This window comes from Penicilliopsis zonata, assembly GCF_001890105.1.
Source record: "Penicilliopsis zonata CBS 506.65 unplaced genomic scaffold ASPZOscaffold_8, whole genome shotgun sequence".
NCBI lineage: Eukaryota > Fungi > Ascomycota > Eurotiomycetes > Eurotiales > Aspergillaceae > Penicilliopsis > Penicilliopsis zonata.
The window spans coordinates 278,604-292,131 of record NW_019208918.1 but is presented as its reverse complement, the minus strand read 5'-3'; the positions used below and the strand labels follow the sequence as shown (position 1 = coordinate 292,131).

Sequence of the window (13,528 nt, the reverse complement as noted above, 5' to 3'; positions counted from 1 at the left end):
TGTTTATCAAGACTCTTCATGGATAGATACTGGAAATACAGCTGATTTATTGCCATAATGATTTCCCGAAGGAAATGGTCTGATAAAACATGTTTGCCCCTCACTGTCCGATTCTTCTTCTTCAAATGGAGGGGGAAAAGATAGACAGATGAAACAGATAAAAGATCTATCATCAAATGTGAAAGTAACTGCAAAGAAAAGCTATCATCTAGTACAGGCCGGCTGTCAGATTGTGCTTCTGCTCACCATTCAGAAGGCCCGAACGTCTGGCCATTCGCCAAGGGCTGCTGGATAGCAGTACCCATAGCATCCATGGTGTTGGCAGCGATTCTGGTTCCCCACCAGGAAGGAAAGTTGATGCCAGGCAAGGTAAGAGCCAGGAACATGAAGATATTGCACAGCATCAGACCAACATCCAAGCTGGCCGACAGGACATAGTTGTATTGCATCCACCAGCCACGCCAGCGGTCTCGGATGAACTTGTTGAATACGAAGCCGACGATGCCCCAGCTAAGGTAGTTAAGCGGTGTGGCCGGTGGGATGCTGCCGGTACCGCCAAAGATGATGGGTGCGTTGAGGTAGCGGATTGGGCTTCTGGGAAACATCCGTGCCCCAATATAGATAAGGACAGGAAGAACGAGACCGATGATGTAAAAGTATAACAGCGGACTGTAGATGCCAGAGAACATGCGGCTAGGACCAATCACACCCCAGATGATCGAGGAGTTGAAAAAGACACGGCCGTTGGGACAACTAAAAGAACTAGGCTGGTTTTTTTCGCAAATATGGGGGATGGATCCAAGAGCCCAGTTCATCACGCATATCTGGACGATGGACGACCAGAGGCAGGAGACCATTTGGGCGGCAAAGGTCACACGAGGGGGGAGTTTCATGTAGTGGCCTGTAGGGCAGGTTAAGCAAAGATCGATCATGTCGAATGAGGTAGGGGGGGGTTATACCGATTTTCATATCCGAACAGAAGGAAAGACCTTGGTTCATCGTAATGTATCCATAGGTTTTGAAAAGCATCATGGCCATGGGTTTACCAGGTTGCAAGTAGCCAACGAGGAATTCAGTGATGACATTGAGTCCTATTTGAACATTGCTAGACGCAGCGACAATCCCGATGGGGATGAACCAAACAATGGAAATAATGAGGGACAGGAAAAAAGCCCACCAGGACAGGTGTGTCGGCCAGCCGAGGACGACACCGAGGCTCATGCCGGTCATGACCAAGGTGACGGCCGTATACCACCACATGGGAACGGGGTTGAACCGCGACATGAGATGACCATGGACATCTTCTTCCTCGTTTCCGAATTTACGGAAGCGGGCCCAGACTTCTTTTCCATGGAAGAGGACGACGTGGACAAGGACCGCGATGACGGAAGCGAACGAGAGTCCGTAGCACAAAGCAAAAGTCGTAGATAGGAAAAGGGGGGAATAACTCTTGTATTTGTGCTCATCGAACTCAAAATCGGCATTGAGAATGCGTGTTACGTTGTATTCCATGCCCCTGTTGTCGTAACTGTTTGGGTCGCTGAAGGGAAGGAACTTGGCGTACCAGCCACCAGAAAAGTGGATAGCAGGGGCGACGATCCAGAAGAATAAAAACATCCCAATCATCGTGTTAGCGATGCCGAACCAGGGAGTCATGAGCGGGGAGACATAGAAGCCGGAGATGCGAGTCCAGTCGAAAGTGATCGGGATTAAGGACATTCCAGTCGTGCCACCAAACAGCTGGTTGATAATGACATTCTGGGGCTTGATCCAGGTAACGAAGGCGAAGACACTTAAGAAAGGTGCAATATAGCCTGGAAACCAGTACCATACAAACGACCCAATCATGCAAAAGAGAAACACGCGGTACTTGCCAATGGTCCAGCCGGCTACCTTGGTAGGGTCAGGTTTAGTTCGGTCATGGAGGGCACTGAACATGGCGCAGTTGATAAGTGTCGAAGGCCAAATCATCGCAGCAGGAGTCACCAGAAAATGGTGGAAGAATCCAGCAAGACCGAAGCCCAGCATCTGAGACGAAATGCACATGAGGAGCTCGAATGCCCAGCCGAAATTCTGTTTGTAGAAGGCACGCTGTGCCACTAAAACGTCTGTTGCGTATGCGGCGCCACCAGCGAATGTAGCGTTGGCCATGATGACAATCAGAGTGTGTTCTTTCTTGCTGAAAGGACCGGGGTTGAGATTCCATTTGACCCCAAACAGTTGGAATTCTCTATTGGGCATCACCGCAGCCCAGAAAACGCCCACGGGGTAGGCGGCAACCTGAGCAACGAAAGAGGGAAGGGAGATCCAGGGCTGGCGTAAAGAGAACAACATATTCAGACCAGACCCGAGGGTGGCAAAGACGAGGCCGATGACCCAAGCGCGAATAGTGTTTGTATGACCGCCCTCATCGTAGTTAGGGACGGCAGCGCGGACTTCAGGGTAGGGAGAGTCGCTCATCAGGTCATTGGCAGTGGCGACCACATCGTTGCCAGCAGTATGGTGAAGAGCGTCGTCGATTTCATCGATCACGTCGTCAGGCAGGTTTGGGTCCCAGTGGTGCTGCTCCTTCAGGTGCTTGAGGTGAGTGATAGCAGAGTCTGGAGCAGCTTCTTCGCCCATCAAAGCACCGCTGGTCACGGCAATCTCAGGCTCAGTCAGCTTCTCCGACATCTTGACAGCTTGCTGAGAGATGCCAAGGATAAGCGAGGATGGAATTCAGGGGAGGTGGATGAATTGTCAAAGGGACCAAGAGGAGGGAAGACGAAAAGTTGTTGTGGGATGGGAACCTTCCTAATCTAGCAAGGCGAGAGAGAAAGCGGACATCAGAAGTGAGAGTATCAGAACGTTCAAACTCGCCTGGTTATCAGGAGAGACAAACCTCTCCCCTATCTGCGAACTTGATTATCCTTCGGTTTCACTCTCACTTGTCGCGTTGCTACTCGGTTTTTGGACATTTGAGGTTAATCCTCGGAGTGAATGCCCTCTACCCGAGGCAGTTAGTGACTATATAAGAGCAAATGGGAATCTTCTGATTTCCGGCAAGATCTAATATTATATAGGATACAAAGAGTATCTCTGTATGGCTAAATTTACTATAAAATATCAAGGATACTTTGAGGAAATAAATCTTGATGATATGGCCTTCACTCCCATGACACAAGTTCAAGATAGGCCAATCCATATATATAATCCTGTAGTCTCAATAGATCATTAAGTGGAACTACTTAGGTATGCAGTCAGTCCATTAGGCAAAATTCATTCCTGATCGAAGCCCTTCGATATTTCGGTTCAGACTCTGATAGATATAATTTCTTCACTATGATTTCGTGCTAGTGATGGATGGAAAAAGATAGAATGAGTAGAATAGTATTCCTATCTTTCGCACGATTTTCTATTACCGAGGAGTCATTTGTATTCCTAGTCATCAACCAACCCTAGAACCATGGTGGAAAATACAGTGCCCCTGAATGAAAACATGATATGCTACATATCCTTGGAAGTTCCTGCACCGGGTGAACAAGAAGAGCCGAAAAAGGGCCTAAAACACCGCCAAATCCTATCGATGACAACATACGCTCCGTCTAAACGCCACTCGACCAGTCCCGGGTATCATGTCAATTTAGAATTGGTTTCCGGCAGATGGCCAGGCAAGAGGATCAAATGTCTGCGAGGCCGAAAGCAAGAGCTGGTCGCCTGAAAGTGCCCATTCAAGCTCGGAAAGAAGTTCTTCATCAATAAAGAATGGCTCCTGTCTCTCTGCAGAACGAGTAGAGAGGTCGCCGCCGATAGCATCGCCAATGGCTGGAACTAATCATGCGAAGTAGATGTGAGTAAAGTGTCAGATACAATAGGTAGGAGAAAAGGAGAGAGTACCTTCTGTATTAGTGCTTTCGGCTGGGAGCATAGTGCGGTAGGTTGATTCGAATTCATCACGCCACCACCAGGTAGCATCGACGATAGGGCTCAAGGCCATGCGGCTGCGGAGGCGCAGGTTCACGAATTCACTACCGTCCGATTTGCGGAAGGCCTTGCTGCTGTTCCAGAGCTGCTGGAGGATGGAGACTGCCTTGCTCGGCGTGTCGTTGTTTTCGACGACCATCTTCCTAACAATGTTGATGCTGGCAAAGTAGCAGATTCTGGCACGCTCAACATCGATATCATTGACGCCAGATGACTTGAAGATGCGAATAAGCGAAATCGATGCAAACATGACTCCATAAAACATGTGGCAGGGAGTAGCGACCATTAAGCCGAAGTCTTTGCCCAGCTCATCAACGTGTTCAATGACAGCGCAAGCCATCGACGCGACGCGAATCAGACACTCGCTCGAGCGCAAGGTGTTGTTTTTGAAAAAGTGAAAAACCAAAATGAACATACGGCACGAGAGAGCAATGATCTTATCATTGCCTGATAGGATATGTAAGTAAGCTAGGTATTCGAAAACGGGGAAGGAGACCAGTCAGGACATTGACAACTTACGGTTTGGAGCTTCGGCTTCAAGGTCGACGATTTCTGCCTCGAAACCGCGCAGAATGACATCCAAAGACCGCTCCTGCTCAATGGTCATTGAACGCAATCCATTTTCTGTCACTGCAATACAGCAGCGGCTGACGGTTTCATAGCATCTAAGTCTGAAGGCCAGAGCTGGAGGGAGCTGCTGAAGCAGAACATTGGTGTAACCGGTTTCCTGTCCTAGATGAAGAGAGCTACGAGGAGGCTGGCCCTTGATCAAGCAAGTTCTATAGATTGATTAGAGGCAAACCGAAAAGATTGGAAAAAAAATAAAATGGACTCACCGCTGGTAGACAATGAGGCAGTGAGCCCATAGCTCTGCCCGACGAGCGATGTCGGCCGCGGAGTACTGTTGAATCTTATTTTTTGAAAATTCATGACTGGCCATAGGAATATGCATGCCATTTGCCATAGCGATATGCAACAACATCCCACTAAGAAGAAAGTTGGGTTCTGGCTTGGCGTTGTTCTTTGGGAACGGCCAGGTCACAATTAAGACGAGGGCGGGGATGATGTGCAGAGGCGAGGCAGAAGACAATCCAGCAACCAGTCCCAGCTCGATGACCTTGGGAGCAAGAGCACTCATCAAGGTTGGATTCTGGGGATAAGTTCTGCATGCGACCCCAATGATGGCCCAGAAGAGCAGGGGGCATTGTGTATAGTACGCATTTGGGGTGGTCTCGGGGTCCAGGAGAGGCAAGAAGCACGCGTAGTTTTGAAAATATCTCGCCAGAATGTAAGTCACAGCCCATTCTTCCAAAGGGTAAAAAGCAAAAACAAGAGAAGAACCTACTGATCGAAGATCTCATCGATTTCTGTCGCTGTCAGGGTGATCCCGTTCAGAGATCTGGAGACAGTCAAGTCGGCAAGGCGTCCAGCCGGCTCATCAGAAGCCCCCCCTTCGATACTTGCCAGGGGGGTCTGTATTCCGACACGCGGCAAGTCCGTCGAGACATATGGCGAATCCGACGACAGGTGTGACTCGGGCGGGGAACGTAAATTCGGTTTCTCTTCGGCTGCGGCAGCAGTCGGCATTGAAATCGGGGCCGGCTGAGCAGTGGCAGGCTGCAACTGCAGTTTCCGCTTGAGCTCGTCGGTCTCCTGTTCAAGTTCTTTCAAGCGCCTGTGTGAAAGCTACTTAGCAATCACCACTTCTACGATAGAGCTCTGAACAATAAACTAGATAGATATCACCTACTGGCGTTTATGCTCTCTCTTGAATGGCTCTGAGATGACACAGTCCACATCCAGCTTCTCGCAGCGCGAGCATCTTCCAGGCCGCTCGTGGGAGTCGCATCTAGCCTGCTCAAACCAAAAACAGGGTCAGTCCACCTTGTGGCGGTTACGGTATGGAACAAAAATGAGAGCCACGTACCTTCTGCTGGCGGCAGCCCGTGCAGGCCGTCTTGACCCGTTTTCTACGAGCCATTTGGACGCATGTCAGTGAGGAAGCTGAGGAAGCAGCGCACTGTGACGTGACAGCCAACTTACGGCTGCGGAGATTCCTCCATGTGGACTAGCGAGCTTCTGCTCTGCCGTCACAGGCAAAAAATCACAAAAGCTCGAGTTTTCTCTCAGTCAAAATGGCCGTTTCGACCGGCGCGACACCCCTCGGCGCGCGACAGGCTTTCGCGGAGATAGCGACGCCCTAATCTCCGTCAGATTTTGAACGTCTGACGTGTGGACAACCTTACCTGATCAACAACTGGCTTCTGAACCACCAGGTTAGAGGGAGAAATAAAGGTTATAAGGAAAGAACAGCACCTAGGAGATGGTAAGAGGAAAGATTTTTTAGGAGGCAACAAAGACGCGGCTTTGTGTGTGGGAAAATATTTATACAAATTGGACTGTCTCGATTACAACTGGTGTTAGGGATGCCTGAGGTTTTTCAGGCCTGCTGTGAGGGATCATTATTATTCTACTAATATGGCCATAGAAGGAATATATTCTTTGTCTTAATATATCCTATTTGAAGCGTGAATCTCTCTGTTTTGTCGGCTTTTTTCTCGACGAGTTTTGATGCCAAAAAGACGTACGATATGGACTCAAAATGTCCAGCAGCGAGCGGATGACACCCTCACCATCAGTCCGGCCTTCAGATCTGGACCTGAGCTACAGATCAGAAAGTGAGTACCTACGTAGAGTCAGGCTATGTTGTTCAACAAGCCATGGCTCTTCAACTACACCTCTTCGTCTTCTTCGTCTTCACCCTTCGTCTTCACCCGGCGAAGGCTTCCTTCCTTCTTTATCTAAAAGGCCATGGCATCAGCCCACTTCGGTGCATTTTCCTGTACCGGAGCTCATCTGGTCCTGAACTGGTGAGAGAATGTCCCCGGAACCGGCTTTCCACCGGCGTCTGCGAAAAGTGACAAGGACAGGCCGGTGAATTCTGGAGGTTTTGGGACTGGATATTTGACCGGAACCGGCTTTGTCGCTATTGAGAGGAGGAATTTCCTGTCTTATTATAAGCATCTCGCCACCGGAGTGACCCAGGAGACTGTGAATCGGATCAGGATATAAGAGTCGGTGGCAGCGCATTTCTGGGACGCGATTTTGATGCTGTTTTTTACTACATCCTGCTTGATCTGATGTCGCTACCGTTGAATATTAGATAGGTACCTTGTCTCTCACCGCTTCATGCTTATATCCACCCCCCGCTGATGCCAGAGGTCGTCGGTCAGTATTCCCTGGACTATGCTCAAACCTTGGCGAGGGCTATCACTTTGATACTGACTTTCCAGCAACGCTTATTACCTATGACAGCATGTTGTTGCCAACAACAGACCTCATACCTCTTCACGCGTTCGACGGTGCTATACTGTGATCGTTTGACCTCGGCAGCCCCCGAAATATCCAGTGTCACACAGAATGCCTGACACCCCTCTCGTGGCTGTCACCTTTACGAGCAGCCAAGCTCATTGTACTTCCGGACATGGTTGCAATTACACGGTTAAGACTGGAACTTGGCTACACCATTGTCCTAAGAGATAGGTGAACAAGGGACCATCTGCACGTTTGCCTCATATCAGGCATGCATCCATCCGAGACACTCCTCAGAAGCTGAAGCCGAGGTAGTCGCAAATGTCACACGATATGCCAGCAACCAAGGGCGCAATCTCGTCTGCGAGCTTCTATCGTTCTTGGCGCTCTGTCAACGATACACGCTGGGGATGTACAGGTGAAGGGAGAGCTTCATATTTACCCTCAGTTTTCATGTGATATGACCAGTACGTGATATCTGTGTATCTACGCATCCTCGACAAGGACATGGTCTGCAACGACAATGAGAAACGCCGAATTGTGCTGGATATAGCAAAAATACGGTACAATGAAGAAATTTACAATTTGAGGCGGAATTTTCAATGCACGACCAGTTTTCATAGCGTCCGAATCTGTCTGGAAATCGAAGTTTTAATTGCCATTGTTGCCACGTTCTGGCTAGATTTTGATCTGGATGTTTTCATCCTGACATCACCCGCCTTCATGACATATAGCTATAAATATATACCACCGTTCCTTCTGAATCTACGAGAAACCTGGTCCATGAATATAAAGAAAAGCAACCACGATGAGCTTCGATCTCCCGTCTGTATCAGAGCTCAAACGAGCCGCAGAGGCAGGGCAGCGCATCACGGCAGAGGATGTCTCTGTCATCGCACAGGCAGAAAGCGAGCTCACAGGCTCCGGGCCAATAAGGGGCGGACCAGCAGGTTTGTAGAAAAGCCGCAAGCAAGAGCCAGACATCAGAATGGATAGATAACCTTTTAATTTTTTGAGTTTGTTTTCTTTAGCAACGGCACAGAGTCTGGCGATGAGGCAGATGAACTTTGACACCAAGTTCGACGAGTTGACGCGCAAGCCGCAGAGCCATATCACGCAGGAGGACGCGAGAGAGATCCAAGCAACAGAGGTATGGAACTGGCTAGCCTTTCGCTTCTGTCTGGGGAGTATCTACTCCCCATCAAACTCCTGACTTTTTTTTTTTGAAACCAGGGGCGTGCCTTCAATAAACCTCCAGGTGCGGGATCGGTATCTGCTCAAGTGCGGTCGATCGCGAATCGGAATGAGTTCCTAGGGCTTCCGCCAGAGCCGTCTACAGCATCCGCCTTTGTGACCAAGGACGATGCGAGAGATGCCCAGAGCGCAGAGTCGAAGGTGTATGGGGGTCAGAATCCGAGGGGAGGGCTGGCGGCGCAGATGCAGGTGAGGCGTCCCATCCCATGGAGATCCCTCAACCTTACATACTGACTTTTATCAGAGTGCAGCAGATAAGGCGGAAAATGCAAGACGAGGGATTTTATAAGAGAAATCGGTGAGGTGGTGAGGTCGTAAGCGTGGTAGAGGTGGTGGTGATATAGGTACGGATGCCTGAAAGACCAGGCCGAGAGCTTGAAAATAGCGTTGTGTTTTCCCCCACCTAGGTAGACAGGACAGCTCTCTCATCACAACACAATTAGCAAATCCAATTTGCTACTATCGAATATTCCTGGCATCTGCAAGTATAGGTACTAATCAGCTCTGCTCTGCATCAGCTAATTCCTAGATCTTATTTCAGGTGTCCAGCTAGCTGCAAGCTGCAGGGAACCAGATCAATCTCATCAGAATGATTCCAAATGCCCTCCATAAGCAGTACCCACTGGCGATTATGCAGAGCAATTACAAATCGTAAGCCCTGCAGTAGCGCACGTTCCTTCAGATTAATGGAGCGCAAATAGTGACGCAACAGGCTCTCCCTCGGCGACCTGTCAGACCCCTCATCGATCGCCCCTCCCCGCAGTGACAAATACTGGATAATGGATACTGGATAGCGGAGCATCACCGAGCAAAATAAAGTGCTTTATCATGATGACTGTGGCTCTGGAAATGCTTAAATACCCGTCTCCTTTCTCCTAGGGTCCTCAATTGTAGTGAGCACCTTGAGCGCCAACTTCTCAAACACCGATATTATTGCCCCCCCCCCACCAAACACAACATGCCTCTGACCGGACATTGTCTTTGCAAGGCTGTCACCTATTCGGCTGACGTCGAAAAGCCGTTGCTGGTGGGCTATGACCACTGCGACGATTGCCAGCGCCAGAGTGGCTCCACCTACTGTGCGTTCTCCCTGTGAAACTACTCATTTGGTTTTAAGGGAACATTGTTACTAACAACCAGCTCGATAGCTCTCGTTGCGGTTGTGCCCAAGGATAAACTGACTATCAACGGTCCCACCAAGAGCTGGGCGGGTACAGGCAGCTCGGGCAAGGCCGTTCACCGGGTCTTCTGCTCCGTGTGTGGCTCGCCCATTGCTCACGACCCGGATGCTGCACCGGAAATTATCGCCCTGAAGGCCGGAACTCTGGACACGGAGATCAAGAAGACCTTGAAGCCGGTGGGTTCTTCCCCCTTTCACGCTGGTATACAGGAAGACTGTTCTGACATTGTCTTTATAGGATACCGAGATCTGGACGGTCAGCAAGCTTCCCTTCTGCCAGGAGAGCCTCGCGCATCCTTTCAAGCACATGCCGGAGTGAGCAGAAAATATCTTCGGGGCTCCATGAGTGAAAAACACATGTTTTAAACGAATAATGGTTATACGGAAACGAGTCTCGGATGAGAGAATAATATGTAACTCGGCACTTTTCTCTCCCTTTTTACGGATATATATAATAAAGATTATTGCCCTTTCTATATTGAACCCCTTGTATGCCGTCATTAGGAAACAGTTTGCTGCTTCTCTGCCGTAAAGATCATGTCCTCAGGAACTCTCTTCGTCAAAGACTCCCGCACCCTGCTGCAGTATGAAATCCCCATTCGCAAAAACGCAATTCTCGCCACCGATTTCAAGGTAATCAAAGCTCCCAGTGCTGGCACAGACCGCGCGGACAGTGTTGCTGGTGGACTTCGAATCCACGACCCAGGACTGCAAAACACCACCGTGTTGGAGAGCGCCATCAGTTTCTCGTACGAATTCCTCCCCCCCACAATGCTCCCCGTTTAACTAACAAGCTCGTGCTGGAAATGAAGGGACCATGAGAGAAACATGCTTCTCTTCCGCGGATATAGCTTGGAGCAGCTATGGGAATGTGATTTTGAAGACATGCTGTATCTCCTCGTCTGGGGCACGCTCCCCAACGCGTCGCAGCGGCGGGCGTTGAGTTACAAACTGGCCCAGCAGATGTTGGCCGTGCCTGACTGCGTCCAGAAGGCTATTTCTACTCTACCGTGAGTATCTTCGGATTCCATACGTTGCAATTTTCTGACGCTCTGTTTTTCTGATTTACTAGGAAAACAACATCGCCCTTACCACTCATGATAACCGGTCTGGCTGCGTACCTGGCGAGTGTACCCGAGTCCATTCCATCCGCCACTCGTCCGGATATATATCAGACAGATACCCAAAAGGCAGACCAGGTCGTCCTTTCCACGGTAGCCGCGTATGCTGTCGTGTTCGGCCTGGTCTCATGCCATCGAAGATCCGCCCCGTTTGCCCCTGCGTCGCTGCAAAACACATACCTTGAGAATCTTTTCACGATGGCTTCTCTAATCTCACCGTCTAGCAAGCGCCCGGATCCCCTCAAACTCTCGTGCTTCCGGCGTTTCGCGCTGCTGAACGCCGAGCATGGAATGGCCCTCTCGGTGTTTTCTGCGCTGGTGACGGCCTCCTCGCTGACGGATCCGCTCTCGTGTGTGATTTCTGCTCTCGCCGCCGCGTACGGACCGCTCCATTTCGGGGCGACGGAGACCGCGCAACGTGCCCTGCGGGAAATCAGCTGTCCGGAGGATATAGGCCCTTTCATCGCGCAGGTCAAGTCTGGGAAAAGGAAACTCTTCGGCTACGGCCACCGGTCTTATAAGGGGGTAGATCCGCGGCTACGATTCATCAAGTCCATCCTAGAAGATCTAGAGCTGGACACGTCCTCGAAGCAGATGCTGGAGGTTTCCCAGGAGATTGAGCGGCTGGCCTCAACCGACGACTGGTTCCACAGCAGAGCTTTGTATCCCAACGCAGACTTTTACGGGCAGTTTGTTTTTGCCGGGGTGGGCGTCGATGCCGAAATGATTCCTGCGGCGATGATGGCGCAGCGCATCATGGGCGTCATGGCCCATTGGAGGGAATACACCTGTAAGCTTTTTTTCTTCTTATTGCTTCCTTGTTTTGACCATCACACTTTAATATTCCTCTCGGTGACTTCTCTGACTGTGCAGTGTCTCGCGGCAAGTTGTTTCGGCCCTCGCATATTTACACAGGCAGTGCAGATCCAATTGGAAAAGTCGCGAAGATGTAGTCATCACCAGGAGGGCTCAAGGTGTCACCTAACCGATCTACAAATGTCCCGACTGATTTAGGATGGGGTGAACACATACTATCTATCTGTAGTCCATCAACATCAAGGTTTCTGAATGAACGTGCCATTCCATATTTCACTTTATGCTACAAGATGATCGAGCCTCAAGCTACTGCATCTACTCCCCTTCTACCCAAGTACTCTGTATTCAGCAATTGCCAGAAGCGCTGGATCATCCTCACCGCAGCGCTGGCATCTAGCTTCTCTCCATTCTCTGCCAACATCTACTATCCGTCTCTAAACTCCATCGCCAAAGACCTACATGTTTCGACGGCACAAATCAACCTGACAATTACTTCATATATGGTGAGATGATCTCGAAGCTAAGAATGGAGAAAGAAAAGACTGACTGAGCGAAGATCTGCCAAGGTCTGGCCCCGACCTTCATGGGCTCCCTAGCCGACCAAGCCGGCCGACGACCAGCCTACGTGCTCTGCTTCTCCATCTATATCTGCGGGAATCTTGCTCTAGCACTGCAACGCAGCTATCCCGCTCTGTTGGCTCTGCGGGCTGTGCAGAGCTGCGGCAGCAGCGGAACGGTTGCACTCGCTTCAGCGGTTGCAGCGGACATCATCACCTCCGCCGAACGGGGGACGTACATGGGGCTCGCATCGTTGGGTAACATCCTCGCGCCGTCGCTGGGACCTATTCTTGGGGGTCTTCTGAGCCAGTATCTCGGGTGGCAGGCTGTGTTTTGGTTCCTTGCTATCGCGGCGTTTCTTTTTTTCGTGCCCCTACTCCTGTTTTTCCCGGAGACGTGCCGGGCTATCGTGGGGGATGGATCGAGGCTGGCGCCGTGGTGGAACCGGACCTTGTTAGATTGTATAAGAGATAGGAGGCTACATGGAGAATGGGAAGAAGAGCATACCAGCAACAGCAATAGTGAACCGCACAAAATCCAGATCCCCAACCCGCTTACCACACTCCGTCTCCTCTTCCACTTGCCGACGGGGTTGATCCTCATCGCCAACGGAATCATCTTCGCCAGCTACTACGCCGTCACGGCAGGGATCCCCTCCCGATTCAAGGCCCTCTACGATTTGACCGACATGCAGATTGGGTTCAGCTTCATCCCGCTGGGCGTCGGGTCGTTGACCTCCACCCTGCTGAATGGGTCTCTGATCGACTGGAACTATCGGCGTCTCCGTCTCCAAGCCGGGCTGCCAGTAGTATCCCAAGACCGGAAGCAGGACGCCGATCTCATCGCTGGGTTCGCGATCGAGCGTGCCAGGCTGCAGATCGGATTGCCTATGACGCTGCTTGCTGCGGTGGCTGTGGCAGGGTACGGGGTCCTCATGGAGAGGTCACCGCCTCTCTTCCTGGCTCTGGGGATTGTCTTTGTAATCTCCTGTTGCATCACGGCGGCGTATAACGTCCTGAACGTGCTGATCGTGGATCTGCATTATGAGACACCCGCAACGGCAATGGCGACGAATAACCTCGTCCGCTGCTTTTTGGGAGCTGGCGCCACGGCCGCTATAGCACCCATGATTCACAGATGGGGGGATATGAGGACGTACTGTCTTGTGGCCGGGATGCTGGCCATGGCCAGTCCACTGTTGATAGCCGTTTATCTCTGCGGGGTGGGCTGGAGGCGACAGGGGTGAAGGATGTCTGAAGAGTTCCCAGAGAATACCTTCACAGAATACATCCGAAGGATTGTCTCAGACATCTCTGAAGCAGGG

The 13,528-nt window shown here is 50.7% G+C and overlaps 5 protein-coding genes across 5 annotated transcripts; 3 read left to right on the top strand and 2 right to left on the bottom strand.

Annotated features, from left to right (window-relative positions):
- Positions 1-242: 242 nt before the first annotated feature.
- ASPZODRAFT_152280 (hypothetical protein) lies at positions 243-2,673 on the bottom strand (the record flags this gene model as incomplete). Its single annotated transcript, XM_022725837.1, has 2 exons — positions 243-901; positions 960-2,673. 2 exons carry the CDS (start codon positions 2,671-2,673, stop codon positions 243-245), a joined length of 2,373 nt encoding a protein of 790 aa, XP_022580556.1.
- A 684-nt stretch (positions 2,674-3,357) lies between these two features.
- On the bottom strand, positions 3,358-6,087 carry ASPZODRAFT_133006 (hypothetical protein). The gene is made up of 8 exons (XM_022723164.1): positions 6,007-6,087; positions 5,891-5,933; positions 5,714-5,817; positions 5,309-5,638; positions 4,800-5,240; positions 4,483-4,742; positions 3,877-4,410; positions 3,358-3,810 (listed from the first exon to the last, which is right to left on the bottom strand). Exons 1-8 carry the CDS (start codon positions 6,024-6,026, stop codon positions 3,623-3,625), a joined length of 1,920 nt encoding a protein of 639 aa, XP_022580555.1. The 5' UTR covers positions 6,027-6,087; the 3' UTR covers positions 3,358-3,622.
- A 1,996-nt stretch (positions 6,088-8,083) lies between these two features.
- On the top strand, positions 8,084-8,763 carry ASPZODRAFT_152278 (hypothetical protein; the record flags this gene model as incomplete). The annotated part of the gene is made up of 3 exons (XM_022725836.1): positions 8,084-8,225; positions 8,307-8,425; positions 8,509-8,763. The coding sequence occupies 3 exons, from the start codon at positions 8,084-8,086 to the stop codon at positions 8,761-8,763; spliced, it is 516 nt and encodes a 171-aa protein (XP_022580554.1).
- A 690-nt stretch (positions 8,764-9,453) lies between these two features.
- ASPZODRAFT_133004 (hypothetical protein) lies at positions 9,454-10,135 on the top strand. The gene is made up of 3 exons (XM_022723163.1): positions 9,454-9,608; positions 9,678-9,886; positions 9,948-10,135. The coding sequence occupies exons 1-3, from the start codon at positions 9,488-9,490 to the stop codon at positions 10,026-10,028; spliced, it is 411 nt and encodes a 136-aa protein (XP_022580553.1). The 5' UTR covers positions 9,454-9,487; the 3' UTR covers positions 10,029-10,135.
- A 111-nt stretch (positions 10,136-10,246) lies between these two features.
- On the top strand, positions 10,247-13,450 carry ASPZODRAFT_16637 (hypothetical protein; the record flags this gene model as incomplete). The annotated part of the gene is made up of 6 exons (XM_022726757.1): positions 10,247-10,458; positions 10,522-10,719; positions 10,782-11,620; positions 11,704-11,779; positions 11,876-12,149; positions 12,203-13,450. 6 exons carry the CDS (start codon positions 10,247-10,249, stop codon positions 13,448-13,450), a joined length of 2,847 nt encoding a protein of 948 aa, XP_022580552.1.
- Positions 13,451-13,528: the final 78 nt, after the last annotated feature.